Source organism: Centroberyx affinis, unplaced genomic scaffold (assembly GCF_046629955.1).
Source record: "Centroberyx affinis isolate AG114_WGS23_722 - 3 ecotype Tasmania unplaced genomic scaffold, CSIRO-AGI_Caff_v1 ptg001152l_1, whole genome shotgun sequence".
Lineage (NCBI taxonomy): Eukaryota > Metazoa > Chordata > Actinopteri > Beryciformes > Berycidae > Centroberyx > Centroberyx affinis.
Genome location: NW_027279684.1, coordinates 1 through 23823, shown reverse-complemented (window position 1 = coordinate 23823; position 23823 = coordinate 1). Strand labels below are relative to the sequence as shown.

The 23823-nt window shown below is 42.8% G+C and overlaps 1 protein-coding gene across 1 annotated transcript in view; it reads left to right on the top strand.

Moving 5' to 3' along the window:
• The window catches only part of LOC139648070 (low-density lipoprotein receptor-related protein 1B-like), a gene marked incomplete at both ends in the record, with an annotated part of 73464 nt that extends 50336 nt beyond the window's left edge, over positions 1–23128 (top strand). Inside the window, 21 exons of the mRNA XM_071524129.1 lie at positions 1172–1353; positions 2733–2932; positions 3528–3716; positions 3859–4007; positions 4300–4393; positions 4723–4839; positions 5681–5800; positions 7131–7250; positions 12250–12366; positions 13483–13589; positions 16018–16150; positions 17612–17718; positions 17945–18077; positions 18619–18741; positions 18975–19097; positions 19745–19888; positions 20182–20316; positions 21062–21181; positions 21414–21655; positions 22168–22391; positions 23022–23128. Of these exons, the coding sequence (XP_071380230.1) occupies positions 1172–1353; positions 2733–2932; positions 3528–3716; positions 3859–4007; positions 4300–4393; positions 4723–4839; positions 5681–5800; positions 7131–7250; positions 12250–12366; positions 13483–13589; positions 16018–16150; positions 17612–17718; positions 17945–18077; positions 18619–18741; positions 18975–19097; positions 19745–19888; positions 20182–20316; positions 21062–21181; positions 21414–21655; positions 22168–22391; positions 23022–23128 (2986 nt within the window). The remainder of the gene's footprint in view (positions 1–1171; positions 1354–2732; positions 2933–3527; positions 3717–3858; positions 4008–4299; positions 4394–4722; positions 4840–5680; positions 5801–7130; positions 7251–12249; positions 12367–13482; positions 13590–16017; positions 16151–17611; positions 17719–17944; positions 18078–18618; positions 18742–18974; positions 19098–19744; positions 19889–20181; positions 20317–21061; positions 21182–21413; positions 21656–22167; positions 22392–23021) is intronic.
• Positions 23129–23823: the final 695 nt, after the last annotated feature.

The window sequence follows — 23823 nt, the reverse complement described above, 5'->3', positions numbered from 1 at the left end:
ATTGTTTATTCCAAACAACTGGTTTTGATAACTTAAAGGCTAAGCCATCTCGGGGATATTGATGGATTTCCTGGATAGTTCCTAGATCCATTTTTTTTCATCATTAAGATACCTTCGCTCACTTTTTTAACGAAATCCTTCATTAAGATGAGAGCAACGAGATTAATGAGAGCATTAATCAGGATGTTGTTGCCACTGCTTTGCATTTCTCTTCCTCGCTCTCTTCTCCCATGTCTGCCTCTCTTGCTACATTTACATTTTACATTTAAGGCGATTAGCAAGTGCGCATACACAGAGCAGCCTACAATGTGCAACAGTAGAATAACCTTTAAGGGACTTTTTGTTCAAAAGAGTTCATGTTGTTGCTGATTATCAACACCAAGTCAATACTCTCAGATTGCGCAGTCTCCTCGTTGGAACCAAGATGTCTGTGTTTTAGTAGATAAACACATCGGGGGTAAAAAAGGTGACAAAAAAAACAAACTTTGTCTTTAAAAGATCCTAATGTGCCTATTTCTATATATTTTGTAATGAGAATATATATCAAAATCATCAAGTTCATCAACCCACATGCAGTTGGTAAAGATTCTGATTCTGATGAGATCTGACTCACCTTGTTTTTTATGACTCAGTTGGTTGAGTAACAGGTAGTCAATTGCTTATTACCTCATTCTGACACCTATTTTCTGATCGAATTTACATGATTTGTGGGTGACCCATTTTGGGATGAAAATGGTGAATATTACCGAAATGCGACACTCAGTACTAAAAAACAACATCACCTTCTGGTCTGCAGATATGACCCATTAACCCTCACGCTGCGCTCCCCCCTGCAATTCCACCTCACAGATGAAGCATAATTGTTGCCGTCGTCATAGCAACAGACAGCCCTGACATGAAGTTGTTTTTCTCAAAAACTACTTATCACAATAAAGTAAATTTTAGCTCTAGATGTTACGTGTGGTACCTAGAAACAGGGTCAGAGTGAGAGCTCTCTGCTTCCTTCTCCTCTCCGCACACTGCACACTGGCTGATCCCTCATACAGACTATGTTTTAGTGACTGCTGCCAATCTTCTCTTATATAATGGTAAGCTGATCAAGGAGCTTGTTTGCAATCCTTAGGGTCAAAACTAGCTTCTGAAATAGATTTTCCTCTCCCTGCATTACCAGATAGTCCACAGAACAGCGGTGCCCAGTGCTTTAGCAGTGGACTGGATAGGCAAGAATCTGTACTGGTGCGATGTGGAGAGGAAAACGCTTGAAGTGTCCAAAGCCAATGGCCTGTACCCCACCATCCTGATCAGCTCTGGCCTCAGGAACCCTACTGACCTGGCCCTGGACCCCCAGACTGGGTAAGCTGGGTATTATCCTTGCTCTATCTGTGTTTTATCTGAATTTCTTTGACATTTAGTTTTCTATTAATGTGTATGTCCAATCGATGAATTGGCCATGGTTTAATTTCACAGCTGGAGGGCAGAACTAGTGTTGCTCCTTCAAATGCTGAACCTGGAAACTCTTTTGATCCAGCTCTGGTTGGAGAATTTTCAATTTGTGTGGGAGATAGGGTTACCTGCTTGTTGATTTTCATCTCTCTAACGTTTGCTCTCCGTTTGCATACCTGTCAACATTGGGCTTTGAAAATAAGGGAGATTTTCCAGGACACCCACCCAACCATAATTTTTACATTATGAAAGGGATTTCCTCTCTCAGTTCCAGAGATCTACCAACTAGCATGCTGGGTGACATCTTTTTTCCCACTGTGACTAATACTAAACTTCACCCTAAACCTTGCAAAACACATGGTTGTTTCCCAACATACTTCTGGTCAGGAATGGATAAATAGTCTCCCAAGTGTCTAAATATCTATATAGATATCTATATAGATATTTACCTTTTTTTTGCTGCTGTCTGATCAGGGACGGACTGGGACAAGAAAATGGCCCTGGACTTTTTGACCCAGACGGCCCACATCCAGCCTGTGAATATTCCACCATCCCCACCCCATTGACGCATACATGAATACAGCAAGACTTAGTGTCACTACTTATACAGTATATAAATTAGTACTACATACAGTTTGTAGCCAGCAGACCAGCACTGTGAGGAGACCACAACATTGAGCATTTAGTGCATCATGATAAAGGGCTATATTTGAAAAGGCGATATAATCTATATCAATACAGATGAAATCAGTCAGGGATTGCCATTGCCATTTTTAGCACTTTAATTTGGTAACTTTCAACAGTAAATATTTAAATTAACCAACACCAGATAACAATAAATTCTAATAAACTATAACGTTGTCTAATAACAAACTATAAACAATTAAATGTTGGAGTAAAAGGATGGACATGTAGAGAGAGGCACTGAGCTTCTTGATGCCGTTCCACCGGCAATGGAAATGCTGCTGGTGCTTGCACTACTGAAAAGGTCAGTAATTTTTACAAATTTTGATGCCTCAGCTTCACAGGCTTTTATTTTTTGTCCCTCAATTTCTCTGCCCCACCTTTTCGTTTTTTGGAAGGATTCCTTTCTATTTTGTTAAGTTTTACTGCTGTCTCACCTCTCTCTCTCTCTCTCTCTCTCACTCTCTCCGTATAACTGTAAAAATTACCCAACGGGAGCACGGCGGGAGAAGGGGTGAAAATACAGGAGAAACCCGGGAAAAACGGGAGAGTTGACAGGTCTGCGTTTGGCGTAAGTTTCTCAGCTGTACAATACTTGTGCCTAGGTACGTGTTCTGGGTGGACTGCTGCGAGGCCCCTCACATCGGGCGTATTGGCATGGACGGCCGAGGGCAGGCGGTTATCATTGACACAGAAATCTATAGCCCCACTGCTCTCACTATCGATTACACCAACAAGAGGCTCTACTGGGCAGACGACAACCACATCCTGTTTGCCAATATGGATGGCACCCAAAGACACAAAGGTGAGAATAAATTGTTGTCGGTGTTGGCAGACACCAGTTGTGACACATAGTTGTTGGATGCTTTTGAGGGCAGCGGACACACCGAGTCAACATTTTACATCTTTTATTTTTCATAGACAGAACCCTCACACCTCACAATAAGCCCTACTGGCCCTAAAGTCTGGTTCATTAATTATTCATAAATATCTAATAGGCATCTCATAGATGAGTTAAACTCTAATGATAGGATTTTGTCTTAATTATTTATTAATGCTGTTATGATGTGAAAATTGTTCATGATGTTAAAATCATGATGTTAAAATTGGCCGTGTTTGAAATATAAAGGTTTCCAGGGATCTCCCCACAATTTTATGACATGATGGTAAATGAAATCGACAAATATCAAATTACTCCAAATACCCTGACAAATGGTTCAGTCGTGGATTTGACCGATTGGAAGTTTCAAACGGCGTTGCTGCAGATTTCCAAAGCGACGTGTCACAGCCACTGTTGCGCAAGTAAGAGGCCAAGCCTGGCTAGTGAATTGAACCAAATTGATTCAAATTGAATTAAAAGCTCCCCCGGGCCGCCCCGTGGCCATTTGTCCCTCTTCCAGTGTCCTACGATCACATCCAAGGGGTGATGGCGCTGACCTTGTTCGAGGACTTCGTCTACTGGACGGACGGGAAGTCCAAATCGCTGCGACGGGCCCACAAGACGACCGGGGCCCGAGGGATCGAGCTCCTCAACTCCTGGCAGGCCATCAAATCCATCAAGGTCTACCATTCCCTGCGCCAGCCCGAAGGTAGGAAGTCCATCTGGCACTCCCCCCCCCACCCCACGCCGAGCAGTGGTTACAGGCCTCCTTTACAGTATTAAGAGGGAAATGGTCTGTGTAATACAGTTCGGTCGCCCACTTACGCGCTCCTCTCTGTCTTTCTGTGCAGTGCCCAAGCACCAGTGTCAGGTTGCGAACGGCGGGTGCAGCCACCTGTGTCTCCTCTCCCCCGGCGGGGAACACAAGTGCGCCTGTCCCACTAATTTCTACCTGGCCGCCGACAACAAGACCTGCCTCTCCAACTGCACTTCCAGTCAGGTCAGCCACATTCCTCTTCCCTCCCAGCTGTTTTTTTTTTTTGTTTTTTTTTCCCCCCATCCAGATCAGTTCTCTTCTCCCCCCTAAAGGCAGAATCATTTGTTTCATTGCCTTTTTCTCTTTGTTGATCCGCTCTCGCACGCTACGCTCCCGTGGCATCGCTCCCATGAAAGCGGTGGCGTAGCGCTTTCTACTTTGGCTTTTGAAGGGCGCTTGCAGTTAAAACACAGAATCCAGTTTTCATGCAGACTCTGAATTTCATGTTGCTTGTGTTCCGCGGGGCCCCCGATAGTTTCGCTGCGGGACGGATGAGTGCATCCCGTTCTGGTGGAAGTGCGACACGGTGGATGACTGCGGGGATGGATCGGACGAACCTGCCGACTGCCGTGAGTGCTTGGTGTTATTCCAAGGTTGTCCTTATAATGTTGGCATACCAAATGAAGTCAAGTGCTATTTTAGTGTGCTCCAAGGGATATTCAAATTGCACTGAAACCTGAAAGGGATGAAATTTCTGTCTTTGCTGCTTAGAGAACTTTCACTTTGATGACCTAAAAAGGCCACTCTTAACTTGTTTGTTGTTTAGTTGTTAAACACTTGGTGTGACACATATTTGCTGCTTCTTTTCCTCTTTCACACAAATTTATGCAGTTGTTGAAAGTGCATTAGTACTGGGATATGAATTCTCAGAAATAAGTGGTTGTTTTCCTCTAAACAGCGGAATTCAAATGTCAGCCTGGGCGTTTTCAGTGTGGTACCGGCCTTTGTGCTCTTCCTCCTTTCATCTGTGATGGAGAGAATGACTGCGGCGACAACTCAGATGAAGCCAACTGTGGTAAGGATGGAACAACTATACTGTTTAAAGTTTTTTTTTTTAGTTGACGTCATTGCGCTGCACTGTACTTTCTGTAGGTGACGCTCATTCCTTTGTTCAACATGGCTATCGCTGCTCATGCTAACTACCCAGTTCTTCTTCTAGCCATTCCAAACAAACCGCAAACGTACGACACATCTCTTCACACATAGATCACATGTGCACTAGAGGATTTTTCCCAGGAAGGACCAACTAGACACCGGGTGTTAAGAACAGCGAATGTAAAAGCTTTCATGAACTGGATATTGGTTGAATCACTATTGTGTTATAGTAATCTGTGATAGAGAGTAGCAAAATGGACGTGTGTTTATCTGAAAATGTCATAGATTATTACTTGAAACAAGATTGTTACCATAACATACCTTATATAGAGTATATACTTAATGATTAAAAATAAAGAAGATTGCCCACCTTATTTAAAAGGTGATACTGTTCCCTCTCATGATAACTAGCTGAATAAACAGGGATGATATAGCTTTGAGTCTGTTTAGGATATGAAATTATAAAATTATTGGTTCCATACACAGTGGGACAAGCAGAAAATGGTCTGGTTCAATCAAGCAGCAAGATAATCATCTCAATCTTCCTTTGATTCTTAAAAGATGACAATACTAAAAGCCTTCAAATGCATTTTGAACCAATCTCACATAAAGCTTACATTATCGACCTGTTTCCTTTCACCAGACACTTGTGTGCGAGTCAGACAACTTGTTGTATTCTGCTGGATGTTTTGTTTGGACTCAGAGCCCTGCTTACTGTAATTGTCCGCCCTCCCTCTGCTCCTGTCCATTTTCTCTCCCAGAGACGTACATCTGTCTGTCTGGCCAGTTCAAGTGCACCAGGAAGCAGAAGTGCATCCCGCTCAACCTGCGCTGCAACGGCCAGGACGACTGCGGCGACGGCGAGGACGAGACAGACTGCCGTAAGGCTCTCCGCTATCACTTTCAGACCCCATTGTCTTAGAAATGTCTTTACTGCGCTTTTGGACTCGGAAGCTTATGGACTTATCCCCTTTGCGATGGCCCTGTTCCAGCGACTCAACAAAGCCCGAGATGGAAGTTATTATGTGAAGTTTTTTTAAAGATGGAATCTAACGGGTTAAGATAAATCACCTTAAAAGTCTTTATTTGATTTGGCGAATCCATTTCAGAGCGCGGACAGACTATGCGGCACCTTTGACAATGTGCCGTCGTGATTAAGTATTCCAGAGGCAAGCCTGGTTATAGCCTGTTCCTGTGAAAGGGGATTAGATATCATTGAATCACAGAGAGGATGAGAACAGAATTTCTCTGCCATGATGTAACTCTTAACTATCACAATATAACACCTTCGACAAGTGTTTCAGACTGCCGTATTTGTCTTGCGTGTGATTGCGAGAGAGGGTGAGAGGGGGGCAAGGAGAGAGAGAGAGGGAGAGGGGAAGAGAAAAAGAGAGGGAGAGAGACGAGATTTGTCTAAGCTTTAATTAAGGTGAAAGCTAATTACTTCACCCCGTTTCAAACTTCCAGCATGATTGGATGTGGTTTTGAATGCAGGTTTGAATGCACTTTTTGGAAGGACACTGCAACGCTGAAATTAAAATGCTATCTGTAGCCACTGTGATGTTTTACAACGAACGATTGCTGCATTCCTGCTACTTGGTCTTGTGTGCAACAAAACTATTCTCTAAAGGGATGCTGAGGGTTTGGGAGAAATTCAGGGAAATTCCCCACCGGTTCTCATATCACTGCATTTTCCCCCTGATTGTAGCAGACTTTCAAGTTGAAGCGATGTTGAACTTTGGTAGTACCTTGGGTTGGTCATGATATAACCCTAAAATTCCCTGTTATCTGTTGCTCCGGTAGAGAAGATTGGAGAATTGTGTTTTTTTTCTCTCCATTCACTGCCATTGTATGGAGGAACAGTCTGAAAATCACACTTCTAGCACATAAACAAATGCGAACAAAGCAGATTCTGTCAATATATAAAAACACGTAGTCATGCTGCTGAATTGTGCTGAATTGCTTTCTTTGTGTTTGTTAAACCTTTCAGTTTGAACAAGTGTAACACCGATATCGATCGGATGATTCACGTTCAATAATTGTAAATAGGCGAAAACTTTTTTTTCAGTTTTTTTCACCTAGTTACAATGTTACTACCAAAGTTCAACATCACTTTAACTCTACGAATCCAAATTTCATACCAGTTGATCATCAGTTGCATGGTCTTGTCCCCTCCTCTTTCCCACACCCTCCCTGTCTCCCTGCCCACAGCGGAAAGCACTTGTTCCCCGGAGCAGTTCCAGTGCAAGGCTTCCATGCACTGCATCTCCAAACTCTGGGTGTGCGACGAGGACCCGGACTGTGCAGACGGGTCGGATGAGGCTAATTGCGGTGAGTTGCGGAAGCCCACTTAATCATAAATCACACCACTCCACTTGTTTTTCAGTTTTTCAGGGGCCCGGGCGAAGAATCTGATGAGGAAATTAATTAATTTTACACTTGGGTTCACTCCGGTCCAACTCGCTCCCCGTCTCGACTCGTTCTCGCTGCCTCTCTGATTGGGCTGAGACTGAAGGACAGCTATCCATAGTCAGTAAGAGCATATGGTCTTTGAGTTGCGTTACACAAATAGCATCAGCCATTCACTCTTTGCAGGATTTTGCTCAGTCTAGCCTTTCAACATCCCCTCACACACACACACACACACAAGTTGAGTTTCTTCTCACTAGCACAAGTCTTAGGTCAAAGCCATTTTTATGAGATCAGGTAAACAACCATGAGTCCTTTTTTTCATCAAAAGAAATCAAAACCCAACAATATTAGATTTGCTTGCCTTGCCTCCAAAAGTCAGCCGGCACGCTCCATTCCAGTTTACTTCACTGTGAATGCAGAGCTTAGTAAAGCTCAGCACATAAAAAATGAGCAGGTGAGCTGATTTCACCGTCCTGTCGTGCAAAAATGAATTGGACAAGCAGCTGATAAATAGGCGGCATTGATCTTTTTTTAGTGAGATATTGTTTTTTTCCTCCCCATTTCATCCCAGTGGCAATTATCTTGGCTCGGTGAAACCGCTATTCCTTTTGAGGTTATCAATCAGAGATCAAATATGTCTTCACTCAAGAAAATGGTTGCAAGCTGCCAGCTACTCTGTTGGCCATATTGTGTATGCTGTAGTTATTTATCTTGATCCTTTTCCTCTCGAGCGGCTGCTCTAAATAAAAATGAATGTAATGATGAAATATCTGAAACCAAAGCACCAGTTCAGCACTCATGTACCAGAGCATTGATGATAGTAGTAACATTTCCTTTTTCGCTTGCTTCTCCCATCACAATGTCTACACTTTTTTTTATCAAGCTTGTCATTTGTAGGCAGGGTTGAAGCAATAGCTTTGTTTTGCATTCCACTTTCAACCAAGACAAGATTTTTTAAAGCTACAATATGTAACTTTTCACCTTGAGGGAGGAAGTGTGTTGTTAGTCCCGCCCTCCTCCCTCTCAGTTTGGTCAAGTGCCCGCCCCGACACTTGTCACTCATCTTGAGCTGTCATCTAGCCTGAGGCTGAGGTGAAGAGGCAGACAGCGAACGCAGCCAATCTGCAATAAAAGCAACGCTGATGTTCACTGTTTCTGAATGTTTAGCTTCGCTGTTCTTACAATTTACAATTTACAATTTCACATTTGGCAGACGCTTTTATCCAAAGCGACTTACACATGAGATTTGCATACAACACAAGCAAGTATCTAGATAGGAGAGAACAACGAGAGTAAGTGCTATAGAGCTAAGTTCTGGTCCAACAGGACAAAGGTGCTACGAGACAGTGCAACAAGCGAAGTTCTGGTCCAACAGGACATAGGTGCTACGAGGGAGTGCTACAAGGCAGTGCTATGAGGTAATGCATAGAGTGCATCAAATCTTTTTTTTTTTTTTTTTTTTAATGAAAGGAGGTATTCGCTAAAGAGCTGGGTCTTTAGCCTTTTCTTAAGGATAGAGAGGGATTCTGCGGATCGAATGGAGTTTGGCAACTCGTTCCACCACCGGGGAACCACAGAAGAGAAGAGTCTGGCTAGAGACTTAGAGCCTTGCTGTGGTGGCAGCACCAGGCGCCGCTCCATGGCAGAGCGTAGTGAGCGGGAGGGAGCATAGACCTGAATGAGGGAGTTCAGGTAGGTCGGAGCCGTTTTGGTTATTGTTTTGTAGGCGAGCATCAAGGACTTGAACTTGATGCGGGCAGCAACTGGGAGCCAGTGGAGGGATATGAATAGCGGAGTGACATGTGCTCTTTTGGGCTGGTTGAAGACCAGACGCGCCGCAGCGTTCTGGATCATCTGCAGGGGTTTGAAAGTACAGGCCGGGAGCCCTGCCAGTAAGGAGTTGCAGTAGTCAAGGCGTGATATTACAAGAGCCTGTACCAGGAGTTGTGCTGCATGCTCAGACAGGTAGGGTCTGATCTTCCTGATATTGTATAGAGCAAATCGGCATGACCGAGCAACAGAAGTCACATGCTCCTTGAAGGTTAGCTGGTCATCAATCATGACACCCAAGTTTCTGGCAGACTTTGTGGGTATGAGCTCAGTTGATTCGAGCTGGATACTGATTTGTTGTTGTATAGAGGGACTGGCTGGGATGACAAGGAGCTCAGTCTTTGACAAGTTAAGCTGAAGGTGGCGTTCCTTCATCCAAGCCGAGATGTCGGCGAGGCATGCCGATATCCGCGCCGAGACTGTGGGGTCGTCTGGCGGGAACGACAGCAGGAGCTGGGTATCGTCAGCATATGAATGATAAGAGAAGCCATGTGAGCGGATCACTGCACCCAATGAGGTGGTGTATAATGAAAAGAGAAGGGGTCCAAGCACTGACCCTTGAGGTACCCCTGTGGACAAGTAGTGGGATTTAGACACTTCCCCTCTCCAAGACACTCTGAAGGATCTCCCTGAGAGGTAGGACTCAAACCAGCAGAGGGTAGATCCTGAGAAGCCGAGCTCAGTGAGTGTGGAGAGGAGGATTTGGTGGTTCACCGTGTCAAAGGCGGCCGATAGGTCAAGTAGCAGTAGGACAGAGGACTGACCGGCAGCTCTAGCTGATCGCAGTGTTTCTACTACAGACAAGAGCGCAGTCTCGGTAGAGTGTCCGCGTTTGAAGCCAGACTGGTTGGGATCATACAGGCGGTTCTCAGAAAGGAATTCAGAGACTTTCTTGTCTTACTGCTCTCCTCCATTGTTTTTGTTGCTGGGACTTCTTGCTCTGTGGCCCCTAGCCTCACCTTGATAGCCACAACCCAGCTCACCCACAGCAAATGGTATACGCCCCAAAAGCTGTTTTCATTTCATCAATTTAGGGAGTTAGGCATGAACAAAGGGTCACAGATAGACACAGACGGATAATGTATAATGCCTAATATATCCTATTTATTGTTATCTTTATGTGAAACAAGTATATGCAGTGTGTATGTGTGTGTGTGTGTGTGTGTGTGTGTGTGTGTGTGTGTGTGCTCGGGCCAGGTGGTGATGCTTCTAAGTGGTTGTTTAAGTGGTGTAATGTTGGCTGCAGTGTTATCGGCATAATGTGCCCTCATGCAGCAGGTTATTTACACATGAAAAGTGCATTTCTGCTGTGATGCTGCTTGCCTAATACCTCCTCTCAATAAATGTCTCTGTTATTATAAGCCCATTTCATGTGGAGTTTTTGCTCTTTAATATGTGTTATTTTTAATATCTATATCTCAGCTTAATATCTACTGACTTACAAAGACCCTGATGTCAAATTTGGTACATTTTTATCCCGGTTGTGCTTTATGTCGTTTATTGATGCTTGATTTCAGCACCTCAAACAATATCATCAGCCGTGCTTGTCAGTGTCTACATCTCCAAATGTCTCACCCGGAAAGGTTGTCAGTGCTGAAAGAGCACCCAGAGGAGATAATGCTGATTTTATGTCATCTTATTATTCACTTTCAATTACCGCAGCCTTTCAAGGAAGTTTTTGCTTGTTAAGTTTGGCGACGTAATGAGCTCAGACTGAGCAGGGAAATATTGCCTTTTGCTGTGTCACGTCTTTTATGCGCCGTAAGTGACTGAGCGGCTTCCTAATGAATTTGCCGCCTCGTGTCCTCTGCTCCCGCGCTCAGCCGTCTCCGCCAGCTCCTCTCCTCCCGCTGTCATGTCGGAGAGGGATCCAGCCAGAACCTGCCACCCATCCTCTTTTGATGCATCTCTTCTCTAACCGATAGCAGCGTTACCTTGGCCATTATCCCCCCAGCCCCCCCCCCACCCCCCCGACGACGTCTGCGCTCAAGTGACTTTTTAAAAGGGAGATCTTAGCGTGACTTTGAAAAGCCATTCTGAGGAATTCGGATAGAAGTGGCGCTGGAGCAAATATCAAAGCGCTGGTTCTTTTTCAAAGCGATGCAGAGATTTTGAATAATTCTAACTCTAATGACCATCGATGTTTAACACTAGAAAGCCCAAGCTGTCAGTTAACAGCTGTTTTTGATTTTAGAAGTGAAATATCTCAGCTTTCAAAACAGGAACATCTCAGGCCCTCCAAGACTTTTCTTATATCAACTTTGTTTTTCTTTTGTTTATGATTATAACCCTTTGGGCAGAGCAGTAGTCAATTGATGGCAGCTTTTGCAGGTCGTTCACATGGAAATGGCTTCACAAGCACCGTGCATCTGGCTCATTCCTATAGCAAGCACAAAACAGTTTCAGCTGATATGAAAGAGGTAAAAGCAAGCAAGAAAAAAATCATTCCTGCTTGCACAATTTTGGTTTATGTTGTAGACAATACACTTGGGATATCTGATACGGAATAATAATTTTATCAGGCATTTTAAATAATTCCATCTATAATGACTTTTTGTGTAATGGTAGATACAGGAATGCGGTGAGCTGAGCTACAATGCAGTAAGGTGCTGTAATAGTCTGTAGTAGATATTATAGATTGGTATCTACAGTAGTGATACCTCAGTGTCATGTCTTCTGCTGGTATTTTCCTATTTCTTGTCCTGAAGAGGCTAAGGGAACAGCAACACTGCTTTTGGCATCAAGCATCATCTTACAAAGCCGAAATCAAACTCTTCAGCATTTGTTATGTTCTCACATTCTGTTGGATGTTTTAAAAGAAAAAAGAAAAAAATAAAAAGTTCAATTTTGCCAACTTCGTGTCACATATTCTGCTGAGGATCATTGGCAGCACAGTCAGGTATTTCATCTTACGGTGTGTTAGCCTCTGGAGTGCGCACTGTGTTTTGAACTCGGTGTCAGACTTGCTCAGGGAAACCCTGAGGAAATGATGATTACACGTAGAAAATATGATAGCTAGCACACTATTAATATTCATGCTCTTTGAAGCCATTTTCATCTGCATGTTTGTTTGCTCCTGATGAAAAAGATGAAAAGACCTGCGGACCTCATGAATTCCGCTGCGAGAATAACAACTGCATCCCGGACCACTGGAGGTGTGACAGCCAGAACGACTGCGGAGACAACTCAGACGAGCAGAACTGCAGTGAGTACCCGGCTCCTTCGCTTTCTGTCAGCGCCGTTTGTTCGCTTATATACACGTTTGACATTCTACAAGCACTTAGGCGGCGAGCAGTTGGACCTCTTTGAAGATACCTGACTTTCTAATGGCCGCCCCCCTCACCCCCGCACCCCTACACCCTGTCTGTGGCTAAAGTTTCCTGCTGTCAAAGCGAGCCAAGTTCAACTCACCTCCCCCTTTCAAGCGCACACCATTATCTGTGGTGTTTCTCTGAGAATAATTCAAGGCTCAGGCTCCTGAGCTCCTGATATCATCTCCTCTCTGTAATTTCCCAAGCTCGCGCTCCCTTTTGTTTAGATATTCATCATCACTTTTACAATAGAACTTTTTTTTTTGCCCATGAAATGGCACCGTTAACCCAGCAAAGTTCATTTTTCATATTTTTTTTGTGCATATACACAGGCTTGCATGTGCGAGCGTGTTTGTGTGCTTGTACATGTGTGCGCATACTACACTGTATGTGTTTTTGCTGAGTGCGCATCATTTGTGTGATTTATTAGGTGCTTATTCCCCATACCTATTAATGTCACTTAAAATGCAAATAAAGGCCAGTCAAGTGTTGGATGGTGAAGAATTAAGCAGGTGGGCCGGCAGACAGTGGAGAGGCTGCAAATCAGATTGTGCTGCAATGCCTGCTGGGAGTCTCCGTCGCAGCACAGCTCATAACACACACCCTGAGTTAGCTAACAGTCCATGATAACAAGAGGAGGGCCCAGGCACTGAATCTAATGCAGCTGTTTAAATACGGCCTAATATTGTCCTCAGGGACACAGACTTGCTCTAAATGGGTGCAATGGCGGTTGCCAGTTTTTTGGCTTTAGGGAGTATGCTGTCCCCTCCGTTGTGAGAGCGGCTATGAATGTATTTACATCCTGAGCAGCCTTGCCAGTTACTCCAGTTCCAATACAAAATGACTCTAATTAGCTAACAAATTGTTATTGCCAAGGCATTAGCATGTGATTCTAAACACAGAGCTTCTGGCTAATAACTGCATCTAGGGCTTTCTGTTTGTTGTGTATTATGCTGGAAACAGAATCAGGTTGGCATGATTTTGTATCTTTTGTGTTTTTCCCGACTCAGAGCCAGTTACCTGTAACCACAAAGACTTCGCCTGTGCTAACGGAGACTGCATCTCCTCCCGATTCCGCTGTGATGGAGACTACGACTGCTTGGATAACTCAGATGAGGCCAGTGTTTGGAAAATGATTACAACAGTCCACTATTCATTTTTGCCCCTGAACGCTCTGCAGCAATATTCTGGTTTTTCAATACAGCTATTGGGTTTGGGTTTTTTTGCCAAATTTTCAGTATGTGCTTCCTGGAAGCTCTTTCACAGTTAAGTAACCTTTTATCCACACTATGAGCACCCAAAAGAGAAATCAGAAAGATAACTCAAGCAACAGAAATAACTAACTATAGCCACATTATAGCCAAAATCATTGAAAATTGAATAAAGGCTATGCCGCGTTTCGCTCTGACCTACTCCATCTTTTTACTCAAGTCTATTTTTTGCATAAACACCATTTAAAACCCATTGCCTAGCCTTTTAACCATTTAAATACCAGTATTTTCGTGTACTTTCTCTATTGACGATATCTGAGAATGATCACATCTCTCCATTGTCATCTTTTGAAAAACGGTTTCTTTTCCATATTCGTTTTGGTTTCAATTACAGGCCTACATATCGATATGGACTGATGCGTGAACATTGCTATTTATATTTTTATCTCTATTTTAACTCTTAATTGCATTCCTTTTACAGTGGTAGCTTTTGCAATCTCATTTTTCCTACTATAATAAAATCACTCAAATAGCGATTCACTAATTAAAAGAATGAATCACTTTTATGAATGGTAGGCTATGCAACTCTTTGTGAGAGCGCTGTTGTTGCATGCTGGAGCCAAGGAACCAGTGTGGACACAGACAGAAGTGTTGTACAGTACATGCTGCTGACTTGCTGCTGCGCGACACCACCAGTGTAGACAATTAGTCAGAGATCTTGATTGCTGGTTATGGAGCTTCAATTACCACTAATATATCTGAGCTTGCAGCCCAAACACAGATTATGTATTCCAACTGGAGTCGGATGATCATATTGCTACTTGCATAGCAATCAATCTCATTCCAAACTAAGCATAATTTATTGAGTCTAGCTAAACCTCCCAGTCATGGTCGCTTCATTTCACAACAATGTGATGAGTTATTGTCTCAGACAGAAAATATCACTCTGATGAGTTTTCGTACCTTCAAGTACATTAGTGCATGAAATGCCCCGTATTCATTTGCTCCGGGAAATGCTAATCCCTTATTCCCACCAGCAATACAAAGAATGTTCATTGCATACATTAATACGCCTGAATATTTGAATGTGTAAATCTTGAAAATTTGCATTATGATTTTCTGACTGTAAATACCCCCCTGAACCAATGATGTAGAAAAGAATAAAATTTTTCACTCTTCAAATTTGAAAAGAAATTAACTTAAATGCGCCTTTATCTAGCATTGCATGGGGGTAAAGAGATTTTTGCAGGGTTGAATGATTCATAAAAAAAAAAAAAAAATGCCCAATCAGTAGAAATGATACACTGTACAATGCATAATTCAAGGACAAAGACTTGTTATTACGATTCATTATTCTGGCTAATTTATTGCTCTGTTAAACATTTGCACACCGATCTTATATATAATCCCTCTCCATGCGTAACAATGCAACCCTAATTAACCCTTTATTATGTCTCTCCCCAGTGCCAGCTTTCTGGGTCAGTGCAGTCAAATAGTTTCAGGAAAGGAAGTTGCCATTCAATAACCATTAAAATCCATAATGGTTATTCACTATGGTTATCCACAATGGCCACCATTTCTCGGGTAGAAACAACTTGATGCTTTTACACCACTACAAATGTCCTACTTTTTATTCTAATACATTTAACACAAGCAAATAGCAGTGATGGAAAGGGTTTAGCATCCAAAATGTGATCAGTTACTAAAACAATTCAACTTTAAAAGAAAGCATGACGACCCGTTTAACACTGTAAAGCACTGAAATACCAGGATGTTGTATTATTCATTTACTTTGCATTTGATACTTGAGTACATCAGCGGCACGGCACTGGGTTCGAACCCTGGTCCGTCCCAGGTGCTTTCTGTGTGGAGTTTGCATGTTCTCCCCGTGTTTGTGTGGGTTTCCGCCGGGTGCTCCGGTTTCCTCCCACCATCAAAAGACATGTATGTTAGGGTTAATACTCCTGTCAGTGCCCCTGACCAAGGCACTGGCACTGGCAAAAGAACTGGACTTGATCCCCGGGCGCTGTACCGTGGCTGCCCACTGCTCCTAGTGTGTGTATAGGATGGTTGCAGAGGACAAATTTCCCCATGGAGATAATAAAAGTGGACAAATACAAATACATTTCATAGCTGTTGCTTCAATACTCTTTTATTTCAGTCTTATTTTGAATAGAGGACTCCAGAGTGCTTTTCTATCAGGGTATTTGAAGCAAACAAGTAAAGGCTTATTCTGCCAATGACCCCAGGCTGAATAACAAAGTGTGATTCTGCTGGTGATCTCCTGATCTCCACTGCCATTGAGATTTACTTTGTATTCCCGTGTGTTAACAGAAGGACTGCGAGGCGCGCTGTGCAGACGACCAGTTTCGCTGTCACAACAACCTCTGCATCTCGCTGAAGTGGCTGTGTGACGGCCAAGAGGACTGCAAGACGGGGGAAGACGAGAAAAACTGCCAGGGAACAGGTGCCAAATCCAAGGCCTTTCAGTTTGTAAACGCATGGAATAAACTCAAAACTGAAAAGGGACAATAAATCAAATCCCCAAGCACCACAGTTGATACGTAGAATGTTTTCCAATCTTGTGTAGGGGAGAGCGGGGATAGTTGCCACATGGGCAAGTTGTCTCAGTGGCTTTATTTGTGAAACAAAATATTTTAAAGCCAAAAGTCCAATTACACAAACATTCAACCGTCTAAGTCAAAACACTCTAACAAAAGAACAATTTTGATACCTGAAATCTTAGTGTTTTTCTTCTCATTTTATTTTCTTATAAAGGAATCAAAATAATTATACATTGTGACACATAAAAGCAAGGGTCAGCTATAACGTGATGAAGGGAAGGGATTAGGGAAGGGACCTTTGTCAGGATGCCAGGTTGGGCCATGTTGTCACATTGATTTCGGGGCATGTTGTCATAACTATCCAAATTATTATTCATATTTTTTTGGTTAGAAATAGCTTTACATTCATTCTTTTCTGAATAAATATTACTAGTCCATACCCGGGGATGCGTGCGCCACAACTCCGCAGCCACAGGCAGATCAAATGAAATGTGTATATATTACATGTACATTAATATATCACACTGTTATAAATTGTATCAGAATTTGTGTTTGTCTGTGCATCATTTCTGAGATGACGTACGTTGTTTTCAATGCAAGAGTATGTTTTTCATGTTGCACACTTGTCCATGTGCCAACATGCCCCATCATGTGTGACAACATGCCCTGACGTGGGGTAAGTTGTCACAAGGTGTCAAGTGGTATTTCATCAGTAATAACTTTTGCTTCCAGTAAATTATTCAAAATGTAAATTTTTTTAGAGAAGACCTTAATCTAGCTAGAAAAATATATACTGCTGAGAAATACACCAATGAGTAAAAAGTGTGACAACCCCGGTCTCCCCTAGTCAGGAATTATTTTTTCCGGTGCTCAACAGTGGTGTTAATAATTTTTCAGCACTTTTCTGCACTGCATGAAGACTCCTTTTCACCATAGGCCAAGGTCATATTTATCCCAAACCGGTGAGGGTTTGAAAGCCCCTTATGGAGGTGTATAGAGCCGGCCTGCTGCTGGTCTGATCCGCTCTGTTGAGTTTCAGCGGTGATGATTGGCCAAGTAGTTTTGAGTGGCCACTGAAGCACTTTGCTCAGCAGCAGGTAGCACACAGTGCGCGCTCTCTCTGGCCTGCGGGAAGACATTATATTTAGAAGTGACAAGTTCCAACAAGTTCCGTCCACGCGCCATATTTTCAGCCTTGATGTAGCGGGCTAGAATTTTCCACTCATTCATGAAACTGAAAACCGGAAAGGTCATACCCGAGTGATCCATAGGCGAGAAGACAGGGTTTGTTACCGACTGCATGTTGTGCATGTGGGTTTTTTTTTTTTGTCACAGCCGAGCTGATTTGATATGCATTTCCTCAGTGGTCCCTTCGTGTTCCTTGAACGAGTATGTCTGTGCCAGCGGAGGGTGTGTTTCAGCCAGCCTGCGATGTGACGGGCACGACAACTGTCTGGACGGCTCGGACGAGGTCAGTACGGCCTCGCAGGACTCCATGCACTGCATTTGCACCGACCTTGTTTTCCATGATTCCAAATTCAGCCGGTACACAGTGCCTTTTAAGCGGCGCGGCTTCTCAGTCACCGCTACTTGTTCAGCCCGGGTTAAAACATGAATCGCATCTTGCTTTCCTGTGAGTGTGTTTGACATCTCCCTTAAAAGAGTTTTGCTGATTGACTGCACTTGTGCGCTGGCAGATTGGCTGTGTGAAGGAGTGCAGAGAGGATGAGTTCCTGTGCCTGAATCGTGCCCACTGCATCCCGCGGCGCTGGCGCTGCGACGACGTGTTCGACTGCGTGGACCACAGTGACGAGGAGAACTGCAGTCAGGGTAGGAGTGGGTCTGACCCACTTGTATTACACGTGTGGGTTAATGCATTGTGGGATGCTTCCAATTACCGCTGCATGGATTACAGGCTGTCCTTGTCTGAGAGCAAGCATGATTCTCAGATGGTATCTCAAAACTTTACACTGCAATTATTTGAATTTCTGAAATAATACATCATGTTCAAAAGCATTTAACATTAAGGAATGGAGACATAATAAAGGAATGAAGAAGTTGGGGGCAGCTTGCTAGAAGTAGGGATTTCATATACAGTGAGCGAGAGAGGTTTGAGATGAGATTGGTAGATGATAATGGACTCAGACTTTGTTTTTACGAGGCAAAATGATCCAAAGCTGTCTGGATCATCCTGTAAAATGCTCTGTCATCAGAATCTTGCTATGTGCTTTCTTGTGAGTGATATCTCGTGCAACCTTGAATGCGATATTCTACCAAAGTTAATGGCCTTACAGTTTTAGAGGAAAAACTGAGAGAGAGAGAGAGAGAGAGAGAGAGAGAGAGAGAGTACCACTCATCTGTGTAATTGCAGGCGCTTTCTTCTGCCGGGCTGATGAATTCATTTGCAACAACACCTTATGCAAACTCCACACATGGGTGTGCGACGGCAAGGACGATTGCGGAGATAACTCTGATGAAGACACCGACATGTGTGGTGGGTCGAAGCTGTCACTCTCACTCTCAAGACGTTCCTCTTAGAGGCATTTGATGCATATTTTATGAGCGACTACTTTTCTGTCTCCCAAGAGGGCGCATTTCATTGTTGAGGCATTAAATTGTTCAAAGGGATGGTCTCCTTCATGCAATATCTTTCTGTGCACATCTTTTTTCTGAGAGAGCTTTCTATAGACAGCGTCCCTGAAATCCAACACATCTTTTCATCTACAGCCAAGCTCCCCTGCCCTCCTACAAGGCCAGTCCGCTGCAGAAATGATCGTGTGTGTCTGCGCACAGACCAAGTGTGCAACAAAGTGGATGACTGTGGCGACAACTCAGATGAAGAGGAGTGTGGTGAGTATAAAACGCACAGACTCAGACCTCAAAGCTGCACTAGGCAAGTTAATGTAAAAATACATGTCTTATCAGGCTAAATCACAAAGTGGGGCTGCAACAGAGAAGAGTTTCCCATCCTCGCTAATTGAGACACCGTAGATTCAATTAAGAGCAACATCCAAACTGTCTCCTAAGCAGCAGTGAGCGAGCCCAGTGAGAGATCTGTTGCCTCTCTCGTCCCTTTGGTATAAAGCATCACAGACCGGCTGGGCTGGTAAACATCAGCATGCTGTGTACAGTGTACTGACGTCATTTTGCAGTTACAGTTGAAGTCCTTAAATTTAAAGTGGTTACCTCTTTCTGCCTTCTCAGGCCACCAATGTGTGAAATTGCTTAGTGCAGCTTCAAAATCACAATAATAATAATAAATGAAATGAAATTGAAAATCCAAAGACCCACTTAAAACGCCAGGCTTCTGGAATTTTCTTCTAATATTGCATCACCTTGAGAAACTGAAAGAAGCATATGTTGCATGTGTAGCTCTTGTTTTCTGGATAGCGTTTTTTTTTTTTTTTTTTTTTTTAAATGACAAAGCGCTGTTGGTGCTCGGCTCTCGGTCGTCGGTTCTCTTGCTGTCCTTTGAACTGACATTGTGTGTACTGAAGCAGAGGTGGTGGCCGGCAGACCTCGGCCTTGTGGGAAGACGGAGTTCACCTGCAGCAGCCAGCGCTGTGTCCCCACCCAGCTGCAGTGCGACCTATTCAACGACTGCGGGGACGGCGGCTCGGACGAGCAAGACTGCAAGGCCTGTACGTACCGGCGGCACGAGCACAAACATCAAAGTGGCATTCGGGAGAGATGAAAAGCACTGAATGTCACCTGCGATGTTATCAGGAAGCTCAGCAATCTCCACATTTTTTGATGTGATGTTTGGTTATTTATGGTAATATATTTGTATGCCCATGTTTGAGGTGTGTTGTGTACTGTATGAGAGAAGAGGATGGCCTCGTGGCTTTTACACATCAAAAGGAAGGCACAGCAGGCACCTAAGATACAGAGGATAACACAGGTGTGTAATCAAAGTCCTGTCTTTAATTCCCAGTTTCTAACGGAGATGTATGTGGAAAGAAAACAAATCCATGCGGAGAGGATGCAGTTTGCAATCAAACAAATGCTAATGCCATATGCCAGTGCAAAGCTGGCTTCAAGAGGAACCAAAACACAGGCCAGTGTGAAGGTAGGGTATTAACTATTTTTCTTTTGCTCAGTATAACAATACAGGGCGTTAATATTAATGGTTTGGCTAGAAACGTACATATGTGATGGTTGAGGAATGTTTACTGTTACACTTATTGTAAGTCGCTCTGGATAAGAGTGTATGCTAAATGCCTAAATTGCATGTATCAGGACCAGTATTCACAGCTTGCCATTATATTTCCCTACCGTATCTTACATTTGATTTTCCCCCGATTGAGGTTATATTTGTTTGTTATATCCACTTTCAGTCAACTTTACCAATTACAGATACAGTACATTTGCATACAGTCATTTAGTCTTAAGAGATGATAGCTGCAATTATTCAATCAACCCTTTGACCTGGTTCTTGTTTCCCAGTTAATGGCTTTGTGTTGGGTAGTTATTGCTTCTGTGCAAAGGGAAAGTGTCATTTACTGAGTGGATATAATTTCCTCTTTGGTAATGGGTCAATGCCACTGCTTATCTACAGGGAAAATGAAATCAAGCTCATCTGCAGTGTCTTTCTCAGTTGCTGCCGTGCATATTGTGCTGTGACCATAACTTTTGGCCTCGACTCCACTCTGTGTCTGTGTGGAGTGTTGTTGTTACTCATTACCACCTGGATGTGTGTGAACTCAAGTGTTTTCACCCACGACGGCTATAAATAAATCCTAACTTTACATTCACCAAGTGACTTTTCCAAAGCAACCTGTTCCCAAGTAAACTGCTCTCTCTTTTCTTTCCAGAAATAAATGAGTGTCTGCAGTTTGACACATGCCCTCATTATTGCACAAACACTAAAGGATCTTTTAAGTGCACATGTGATCGAAATTATAAAGAGATCAATGGCAACTGTATAGCAAAAGGTATGGTCTCAAAGTTTTGATTTCAAATATCTTGTTGTGTTCTCTGCATTAATTGTTCTTTCTTAAATTATTACTTTATTGAATATTTTAAAGTCAATGTACTAGTGTTGAATTTGTGATATGTTAATGTTAAAGTTGACTTGTTTGTACTGTGCTCAAACTGTTGTCTAATACCCGCAATGGAATTTAGCCAATTTTCATTTTTTTTGCATATTAATAACTCATCGGGCAGGACCAGAAGATCGAGTGCTCTACATAGCTAATGACACTGAAATCCGAAGTTTTGTGTATCCGTTTAACCAGAGCCATGGACACAAACTACTCACTCGCATCGAGGACAATGCCCGCATTATTGGGATGGATGCTCTGTTTCACCACCAAAAGTTTATCTGGGCTACCCAGTTTAACCCTGGTGGACTTTTTTACAAAGAAACCCTAGACAGAAGTCAAACTAAAACTAATGTCAGAAACATTGTAAGTATATCCAAGGTGTGGGTGTACAATTTACTTTTTTTTTTTTTTCCTGACAAAGATTCAATGGACGAAGGATATTTTTTAATCTTTTGATTATATAGAAACACATGGATCTGTGTGTATTCTAAATCCATTGAAGCTGTGTCTCGGCTGCTTTTGATTTGAAAGTAATTATTGCATCAAGCTATTATGTTATAATGTAACATATTCTTTGTGTGATAGACAGAAAAGCATGATGCAAATTGTTGTTTTTAATTTAACATGTCTCAGATTATTCATTTTTCTTATTTTACAATCTGAAAAGGTGGGTAAAACCAGCCCATTATATGTGTACTGTGACTACGCCCACGCTGTTAATCAATTCAGGATAATGCCAACAAAAAAGTATTAATTTGTGGGTAAACTTGTACTAAATCTCTCATTACTATTTAACTTGTAAGAAGCACATTCAAGTAAATCTGTGTACAAAAGCTGAATAGAGCACCTGACTTTTTGACCATTTTTGGTTCCAGTGTTCAGACTTCCGTCGACCCAGGGATGTGTCCGCTGACTGGATCACAGGAAATATCTATTGGACGGACCATTCTCGGATGCACTGGTTCAGCTATTACACGGCCCACTGGACTAAGTTAAGGTACTCCATAAACGTGGGCCAGCTCAAGGGACCCAACTGCACCCGCTTGATCACTGACATAGCGGGAGAGCCCTACGCCATCGCTGTCAATCCAGCCCGAGGGTGAGTTTGTCCTTTTGCGCATCGCTACTCTCATCCGTTATTGACTTCTTCTTTTGTTTCCAAGCAATGTTGAAGGGTCATGCCCCGTAGACAGGTGTGTAATGTTGAGGCAAACATTAGGTGAATATCACATCCAAGAAAAGGCAAGTCGATACTTGCGTCCTGGTGGAGAACGTTCTTCCGACGTTGAACTCAAGAACGCGTCTTTGCAGTTTGAGAGGGGCTGGGTGCTTGAATTTGTGCAATAAATGAAGACACACAGCTGTTCGTTTTCCCAGCCCATTCAACCGGATCTGTACTATAGACTATAGCGTTGTAATGTGTTGTCGTCACAATGAACCTTGGGGCTTCCCATTTGTTCTTTATTGTTGGCCACTATCCACCATCAGTCACCACCTGATGCATCCTCGGTTGGCAAGTAAACATTTGAGATCTTTATCCATCTTCCATCCTCAGGTTCTTTTGTTTTGGCATTGTACTTTGGCCTTTAGATATTACATCAAACACATAATGGAGTCACACTAGGACTGCACACTGAGAAAGACCTATTGTGTCAATGTGGCTACATGCATACAGAGACAATTATCCATGTGTTGGTGTCAGAGAGGCATTTCTCTTTGTTCCTTACAGAATGATGTACTGGAGCGTAATAGGCGACCACTCCCATATAGAAGAATCAGCCATGGATGGCTCCTTGCGCAGAGTGCTCTTGGAGAAAAACCTCAGGAGACCCACCGGTACCTATTTCCTTTAAAGCCCACAAATTACTTTGATTGCTTAGATTCCTGCTTTTATTTTACTTTGATACCTCAACCTCTATCGGTAACACTTTGTTCCTACTGTGTGGAGAAAAAAAATAGCATTCTACTAGTGGTGTATCTGCAGTTTTGGCACTGATTGACAAAATGAGAAGCTATACTCTGTTGTGTATGTATGTTGTGAAGCCTATTTTTTGATTTTATTATAATTATTCAACATTGTTACTTTCTTTTATTCGATTGAGGATTGTTATACATTGATCAGTGCATAAATCGAATCAAATTAATGTATAAATTCAATGCACTTATGCCTGTTATTGTTTTGTAACAATATTGGCCAACTTGCTAGTATCGGTTATGAAAAATTGGCATCTGTACACCTCTAAATTCTACAATATCATTGCAAACATATATTGCAATTTAATTTGGACTTGCATCCATGCATAGAGAAACAATTCACATGTATATATGAATACATAGATGAGTACAGTACATTTTATATAGTATGTAGCTGAAATTAATACAAAGACACACATACCGTACATAGATACTTTGATGAATGGATATAGAGTGTACTCAGCTCCACATAATACTGGATATACAGTATATAGTCCTTACATTCATAGGGTCCCATCAATATAACTAGAGACTTTAGAGATTTGAGATGGTAGCTA